The sequence below is a fragment of the Elephantulus edwardii genome, unplaced genomic scaffold (assembly GCF_000299155.1).
Source record: "Elephantulus edwardii isolate Elephantulus edwardi_28Jun2011 unplaced genomic scaffold, EleEdw1.0 scaffold00096, whole genome shotgun sequence".
Classification (NCBI taxonomy): Eukaryota; Metazoa; Chordata; class Mammalia; order Macroscelidea; family Macroscelididae; genus Elephantulus; species Elephantulus edwardii.
This window is the reverse complement of record NW_006399846.1, coordinates 1,448,703-1,457,543: the sequence shown is the minus strand read 5'-3', so window position 1 is coordinate 1,457,543 and position 8,841 is coordinate 1,448,703. Positions and strand designations below refer to the sequence as shown.

General features: G+C 47.6%; 1 protein-coding gene across 1 annotated transcript; it reads right to left on the bottom strand.

The window, feature by feature from the left end:
- Positions 1-5,770: 5,770 nt before the first annotated feature.
- LPAR5 (lysophosphatidic acid receptor 5) lies at positions 5,771-6,889 on the bottom strand. The gene has a single exon (XM_006891353.1). It carries the CDS (start codon positions 6,887-6,889, stop codon positions 5,771-5,773), a length of 1,119 nt encoding a protein of 372 aa, XP_006891415.1.
- Between the last annotated feature and the right edge of the window lie 1,952 nt (positions 6,890-8,841).

Here is an 8,841-nt window from a genome sequence, read left to right as displayed (position 1 = left end):
CTCCCGCCTCCAGTTGGAGCCTGGCCTCACCAGCCCATAATATTCCCCTGTCTCCTAAGACTGTTCCAGCCCATAATACTCTCCCTGTCTCCTAAGGCCTCCACATCCCATAATACTGCCAGACGCCTGACCTGTGGGCCAAACCCCAGCCCGTTCCACACATGGAGGCTGTGTCAGCTGCGCTGGTCTCTCCCTGTCCCTCCCTCCCCAGTCCTGTCGTCCCTTCCAGGCTCTCTCATGCCCTCCTGCCCTGGGGCCCTCTCCCAGCCCCAACCTGGACCTGCTTGGCCCCTTACTTCCCCTTTAGCTTCCTCTCCTGCCCTTCTTTACCTTGGTCCTTCTACCTATGTCCACTCTCCTCTTCCTTTTACACACTTTCCCATCTACTTCTCAGTCTCTCTGGAATACACATCAGCTTAGTGAGGAGAGAGTGCCCCCAGAGGGCAACTGGCCAGTAATTGCCCCTGAAAACTGTCTTCTTAACCTAGCACCATGGAAACTTGCCTAGCCTGCTTTGTTCACCCCTCTCCCCTGACCCTAGTTCTGATTGCTGGCAGAACCTTATCTGGGGTGAGGATTTACCTGTACTCTATGCTGGCTTTTATAAATGCTCCTCTTTAGGGGGAAAAAAAAAAGACTTCACCAACAGCTTCCCCACCTCCCCAATACTCTTGATGGGGGGAAAAAAGAACATCCATTTATGACTTGCTTCTCAAGTGGCTTCCCATGGTGTTCTCAGTGACCCTTTCAATAACCCAAGAAGTACATATAATAAACCCCATTTCACAAAGGAGAAAACAAGAAGTTCAGAGAGGCTAAGAAACTTGCCTAAAGTTACACTTCTAAGAAATGGCAAAACTGAAATTAGTACCCAGGTTTGTTTGACCCTCAAATTCTGGAAACCTTTGGGATTCCCCAAACCCTGAATGAGAAACTTCCCATTACAGTGCTTCAGCGTTCTGGAAGGCATAGCATGGTGAGAATTATTCCAGCCTGCCTATGTCTCTAGGGCCTCCCTGTTCTTTGCCCATGCCCATTTCTTCTGTAGGACTCCAAGTGGCATCCTTGCAGGGATTTCCCTCAAGAGGACCAAGGACTAAGCGAGAGACATCTCTGTCCTTCTTCAGGAGCCTTCACCTCTACCTTGGTTCACTGCATTTGTTTTCTTTCAAGACCAGGTTATTGTCGCTCTTCTCCATGCCTTCCACAATTCCCACTTGAGGAAGAGACAGACTTTGAGAAAGGGAGAACTAAGATGAGGTCCCTTTGTCTTGTTAGGTGGCAGACAATAGAGTGCTTCATTAAAGATGCTGGATACATTTTAGGTTGGGGGTATCAACTAACTGCATGAGGACTGGTCCATCCTGCTTATGTGTGCTACCTCTACCACTACTAAACTACTCCTTCCTCAGTCCTCTGATGGATTGTGTGCTTGAGTGCCCAGTGGCACTGGAACCCTGAGTGACTTCAGTTCCCAGCTCTCACACAGCCATGCTTGAGCACCTAGAGCTGGGGCCTGTGGTGTCGGGAGGGGTGGGTGTGCTATAGCATACATGAATAAGCACAGAGGGAAGAGAAAAGGGGGACAGAAATTATATAGCTGATTCATTGTGGAGGAAGGGAGAAGGCGAGAAAGGTGGTCTACCTGAGGAGTGATGGAAAACAAAGAAAGTCAGGGACATAATAGAGCCAGGAATAGAAAGGTGGGAGGTATCTGGAAGAGGAAATGCAAAGAGTAGGAGTTTGGAAACCAAATGCCACTTGTGTGGCCATGAGAGCTCAGCTTCTCTAAAGTGTGTAGACTGTTAATTGGGATATAATTGTACTTTACTCAGAGGACAACAAAGAGTACAACAACAGACTTAGGCAGAGTAGAGGATCTGAGGATGACTCAGGATCAAGCAAAAGTTTTGACATGGAATCACAATGAGTTGAAATCAACTCAGTGACACCAACAACAACTCAGAGGGTCATTATAATTAAACTTGAGATTCTGGCAGACAAGGTGTTAAACATACACACACAGTTAATTCTCTTCTTCTTCCATTTAAGGCTTTCCCCTTTCTTAGACTTCAAATGACATAATTCCAGGACACACAGGGCCCGAACACCCCAGACCTTGCCTACCAGACACTGCCTGTTCTATAATTGAGGAATCCTGTGAAAATATCAGTAACCATAGATTTTTACTAAACTTTTCCATTTTGTTAAATTTGGGGCACTCCTCCTCTGCCTGCAACATCACCTTCAACCTACTCTTGCCTTTATTCTGGTGATGCATAACCCTTAGGATATACTGAATTGAATGTAGGGAAGTGTCCTACCAGATTTCACACTGGAGATGAACCATTTCAACTTATTGCTACAGGTTTCAGTCGCACTCATTCTTGCCAGTCTTTCTTCCCTTTTGACTCTTCTCATCTTATTTCCCTGCAACTTATCCTCCCCTGTATGTCAGAATGAGCGAAACCTGACTTAAGAAACTCAAGAGACATCACATTGCCCACTAAATCAACAGCCAACACTTACCCTGCATTTTCATATCTTCTGCCTCAAACTACAGTTATTCTTTACTTTCCAATGGCATTCATTAGGGATCTCAGGTGGCTTAGTGGTAAGGAGCTATGCTGCCATCCCAAAGGCACATGGTTCAAATCCACCGGCTGCTCTATTAAAGGAAGATGGGCGGTCTCCTCCTGTGTGATAAACTGCTTCTGAAAACATGCTAGAGAGTCAGCTACGAGTTACCACTGGATCGTACATAATAGCAACATGGCCCTCATTAAAGGGGCTTTGGTGGCTTAGTCCATTTGAAGTGCTCCCACCCTAAAAGTCGTGTAACTCTCAATTCAAAGCCTGCAGTGGCTCTGGAGGAGGAAGATGGATGGTCTCCTCTGGTGTGATTTACAGACCCTGAAAACCCACTGGAGGGGCAGCAAGAATCCATTCCAACTCCACAGAAATGAGTTTGGTTTTACATTTTGACGGCCCTCTTTAGATAGCAATCTATTTTGAAGCAAGACTCTACCATTCATTCAACAAGTATTTATTGAACATTTCTGTGCCAGGCAATGTTCCAGATGCTCAGGATACATACAGTAGAGAAAGAGGCATACAAAAATCTCTGCCCTCAAGGAGCTTACATTCTACTTAGGAGGGAGGAGAAGACAGAGAAACTGTAAAAAAAAAAAAAGAAAGAAAAGTAATAAATAAGTAAATTATACAAAAGTAATCACATTAAAAAAACATAAAAAAGAAAATTACACACGTTAGAAGGTGGTAAGTAAATTGTACTTATTAGGTGATATGTGATGGGTTTTGATTGCTTTGGGATTCACTCATCAATCTGACTAATAAAATACTCATCATTAAAAAAATTTAAAGGTGCTCAATTCAGTTCAGTTGAGATGGACCAAGTTCTAAGGCTCTGGCTTACAAGGTCAGGTGCATGAATCCTAACATCCCGTGGGTAAAGAGGAGACAAAAGAGGTGTGTCCACCAGAGGCCAGGACTTCAACTATCACTGAGGAATCCAGGTCAGTTCTCAGTTTGGCCACCAGAGGTCACTTTACTCCTGTAAATAACAATCCGAAGCCATGCGCTAAAGACACCAAAAAATGTCTTATTCCAACTATAACACATGGAGAAACACACGGAAGATTCCCCAAGTCCCTCTCTGCCTTCCTCATACATGGACACATGCATGGTGACAACTGCCTCACAAATGTTAGGGTCTGAAGATACCTTAATGTCTTTGCAGCCTCTCCTGGCCCATCTCAACTTGGATAAAGAGGTAACAAACAGTAGGTGGCATAGGAACCACTTTCCATTTCCTTAGCCCCAGGGTCTTCCTATTTGATTCTTACTTCCCTGTAAACTCCTGTATCCTAGCCCTGGCACAGCTCCTCCCCCTCCTCTTGGAAGTCTGTGTGACTAGTTTCACCTTCACCCCAAAGCTGCTGCACAGTAAGTTCAACATAATGCTCCACTGTGAGTGCTGCTCCTACTCTGTCCTCCTTTCCCTCATTCCCAAACACAACACTGTATATATAAGGATATAATGCCCTGGGAAGAAGTCACATATGAACTCCTAATACTTTAGTAGAGATAAGGTTCTCAAAGTATGATTCAGGGACCAGGACTTTGAAGAAGCCAATGAGGTCAAAACACTTCTCATAATACTATGACTTAAATGCCACATTTTCTTTCACTCTTATTCTCTCACAAGCATAGAGTTTTCCAGAGGCTTCCTCATGTATGATGACATTATTGATATCAGAGCAGTAATAAACTACGTGCTTTAAAAACCTACTGGTTTTAATGTCTAATGCAGTAATGTTATTGTTGTCAAGTGCAGTAGAGTTGTAGATGACTCATAGTGACCCTATGAATGAAAGACCTGAACACTTGTATAACTTTGGTCATTTCTCCATGTTTGTAGAGTTTCTAGAGGAAAGCCATTGCAGAAGTGGATTCACTCCTCCTTCCAAGTTTGTTTTAATAATCAGAAAACTCCACAAAACACCGTCCACCATGGGTAACCATTATCGCATTAGGCACATCAGTGTCACAGTGGTTAGCATCACAGCAACCACAAGTTACCTCTGCACAGCAATGCACAGACCAGTGCTATCCCACTTAGAAGAATGTTTGACAAAAACCAGTTTAACCAGGCTGAGGGCCATAGATTAAAATCACCCACCTTGGGCTTGGTAGCATAACTTTCTGTCCACTAGGCCAACAGAGCTCTCTCTCTATGTTGTTGTTGTTATTATTGTTAAGTGCCCTCAAGTAATAGCAACAGAAGAAAGCATAACAAAAGTTCTTAGGGATCTCCAATTTTTAAGCAAAAAGCCCAGGCTGGTTTAGTACAAAGAATTTTCTCATTAATCTTGCCTCAGGCAGAGAGGAAAACCTTAAGGATTTAGAACAGAGGAGGCTCTGAAAGGGCAGTGAGGTGGAAAGTTGAGGGGCAGGGGAGAAGGGGACCAGGTTGGGGGTGGGGCTGGGGCTGGGGAGAGTTCTGGTGGCCTAGTGGTAAGAGGTTGCACTGCAATTCCAAAGGCAAGCAGTTCGAATCCATCACCTGGTCTGTGGGAGAAGGATGGGCAGCCTCCTCTCCTGCAATTTACTGCCTCTGAAAACCCATTGAAGGGTCAACTATGAGTCAGTTCTGACTTGACAACAAGAACTACCCAAAGCTGGGTGTTGGATATTAATTGCTGCAAGTCATTCAAATAAGAAGGAAACCAATCCTATCCATGCTAAATAAACTCTTGTTTTCCTTCTATCTTTATTGTATCTCAATACTCAGGACACCAGACTGAGATGAGAGGGGATGGTGTTCCTTGCTCTTAGATCCCTGAAAAGTCAGCAGCTGAACTCCGTAGCTTGGCCCACCAAGGCCTGAGATTTCTTGGCTTTTGGAACGATGTGATATGTATATATTCAGGATACTGTTACCTCTTTCATCTACCAGTTCCTACTCCTGCCAAAGACATTCTCATTCAATCTTGTGGAAGGGCAGGCTTATGGAATTTTTTCCCTATCACCAAGAAAGAAGGCCTTGTGTGGTCACCATCACCACCGATTTAAAGTCCTTCCACCAGCATGCTTCCTTCTTTGTACCCTTTGCTTCCACATGTTGTTCTCTTCTGCATTTATGGGCAGGGTTTGACATGTCATCTCACGTTCACACCCTGCAGTGAGCAAAACAAAAAGGTGCTGAGGAGGTTGGAGGAGGTTAACGGTTCTACGGAGCCACGTTCGTTCAGAGCACCAAATCCTCCCGGCACTGGGTAGGAGTTCGAGGACAGGAGGGCCTGAGCAGGCTTGTGGCGTCCGGCCTAATGGTGTGGGTGGTCTCAGCGGAAAGTTCAGGCAGCGTCTCCCCAGTTCTGGGGGTGGCTAAGGTCCTAGTCCGGATCCGAGTGCCCAGGTTGCGTAGGGTGTTGCGGAAACCCTCGGCACTGAAGTAGTACACTAGGGGGTCCAGCACGCAGTTGGCACTGGCCAGCAGCACCATCACCATCAGCACCCGGCGCACCTGGTCAATGGCCGCCTCGCTCGCCACCACCAGCTGGCTCCGCAGCAGCCCATAGACAGCCAACGTGGAGTTGTAAGGTATGAAGCACAGCAGGAAGATGATGAGGTTGGCCAACAGGAGGCGCACTGTTTTCCTCCGCCTGTGACTCTGAGTGGCACTGGGTCGCGCCAGCGTCCAGAAGACCCGGACGGATGAATAGACAATGGCCACGAGGGGCAGCATGAAACCCAGCACCTCGGCCAGAAGCACAAGTGGCAGCAGCCTGCCCTTCCACAGGTCGCCGAAGCTCTCGAAGCACAGGCGCGCCTCCCCTTCGCGCTCCCCGTCCTGGTATCTGCACCGGGACGGGCGGTGCACGCGGGCCGCGGGCACAGCAGACACCAGGATGAGCAGCCATACCCCGAGGCACAGGTAGCGTGCCATGCGGGGCCGCCGCAGGTGGCGCAGGCGCAGCGGGTGCACGATCGCAGCGTAGCGGTCCACGTTGATCAGCGCCAGGAATATGCAGCTGCCGTACATGTTCATCTGGAAGATGGCGCCCGCTATCTGGCACAGGAAGTCTGGAAAGGCCCAGTAGTGCCATTTGTAGTACAAGAGGCGCAAGGGCAGCGAGAGGGTGAAGAGCAGGTCGCTGGCCGCCAGGTTGCACATGTACACGCTCACTACCGAGTGCGCGCGCAGCAGGCACAGAAAGACGCAGAGGGCCAGTGCGTTGAGGAGGCTCCCAGCGGCCAGCACCACACAGTAGACCACAAAGTGAAGGTGGTGGGTGGGTCGGTAGTCCGGACAGAAGGGAATGGAGTTGTTGGTAATATTGGTGTTGGCTGTGGAGTTGGCTAACATCTTGCCAACGTGAGAGCGGGAGCCAGGCCCGGTCACCACGGAGCATACCAGGTTTCTGGCATCGCTTTCAACCCCAGGCTGTGGGCCTGCAGGCTGCAGAGACGGGCAGCCAAAGCAAGCAGAGGCAGAGCAAGGGCAGATGGCTGCCAGTGGTTGGATTCCTTTGGTTGCAGCTTAATCCGTATTGGCAACCTGAAATGAAAAGGTGAGTCAAAAGTCAGGGTAAAACAAGGGTGGGTACACAGACACAAATGTGTATCTAGTCAAATTAGCTGGCCTCCTTGTCTCAGTTTCAAGTCATTCCCCCACCTTCTACCTGGCCAGAATAGTGTAGCACAGTTTTACCTGCCAAGGCCCTGAGTCAGAAAACCTGGGTTTAAATCCAGCCTTTGTCAACTTGCCTATTTGTGTGACCTCAGAACTAAGTTACTTAATCTTGCTGAATCTCATTCTCCTATCTAAACAAAACAGTGTTAATAGCTCCTATTAAGGAATGAGGGAGCTCTGGTGGCCTAGTTAGTAAGGAGTTGCACTGCCAACACCAAGACAAGTGGTTCAAATCCACCAGCTGCTGGAAGAGAGAAAATGGGCAATCTCCTCCCTTGTGCTTAACTGTCTGAAAACCTACTGGAGGGTCAGCTTATGAGTCCGTTCCAACTCAACAGTACACACCAACAACATTAAAGAATGAGGGAACTCTGGTGGCCTAGTGGATAAAATGTTGCACTGCCAGCCCAAAGGCAGGTGGTTTGAATCTACCAGTTGCTCAGTGTGAGAAAGATGGTCAGTCTTCTCCTGTGCAGTTAGTTTATAGCCTCTGAAAAGCCACTGGAGAGTCAGCTCTAAGTTGGTTCTGGCTTGAAAGCAATGAGTTACTAAGGAAAGTATCAAGAAGTTAAATGAGAAGAGGGAAAAAAAGAGGTTCAATGAGATGATGAATGTAAAACACTTGGGTCACTATGATCCATTCCCTCTCTTCCTCCCAGAAATGCTAATTGAGCCTTTGGAGGTGCCATGTTCACAACAGTGAACATAACAAAGCCTGGCCCCCACTGAGTTTGCATCTCATTGGAGAGAGAGAAAAAAGTGCTAAACAGGTAATACGTCTGTCAGGCAGTGAGAAGCACTTGGAACACCTTTCTGGGCCTGATACTGTGCTGACTCCCATTATCTAAAGAGTAAAGTTCAAACTCTCAAGTACACTTATCACGTCTGCCATTGCTCCTGCTTAGGCTAGGTTTGGGCTGATAGCAACCTGGGTTCAGCTTCATCTCTTACCCAGTTTCGTCTGTCAAATGGCAATCACAGAATTGCTGCACTGACAGCTGCACTGAGCTGTCTGCCTGGCAGCCTTGGGCAGGGCCACATCAGCATAAACGAGACAGCACCGTCTTGCCAAGTGGAGGAAGGAAGGAAGGGCCCGTGTGTGAGCTTCTGCAGGTGCTTCTCTGAATTAATTAATGAGCATCCCAGAGGAAAGTGCCATGATAAGGGAGAGACCGTGGTTCGGTAGGGAAGGCTCCATGGGGACCCCTCTAATGCAGATCCCAGAGAGGACTCTCAGCCCAGAGTGTATATCTGTGAGGGAGGAAGAGCTGAGCTCAGGCAGCAATTCTCAGGATATTACCAAGAGGTAGAGAAGCCGGGTGACAAGCAATGGTCTAAAGATCCCATATACTTCAACACCACAAGCCCCAAGTAGCTAGCTCTTCTCAGCAACCACACACACCATCTTAGTTGGTCTGAAGCCCTGAACACATCTCTCAAGACACTGAGCTTCATCTTTTTGGCTGTTGATTCTAACTCCCATAGCAACTCTGTAGGAGAGAGTAGAACCACCCTCAAGGGTTTCCAAAGCTGGAAATCCTTAGAAGCAGACTGCCACATCTTTCCCCTGATGAGGCGCTGGTGGGTTTGCGGTGCCTACTTTTTAGTTCATAGTTGAGCGCTTA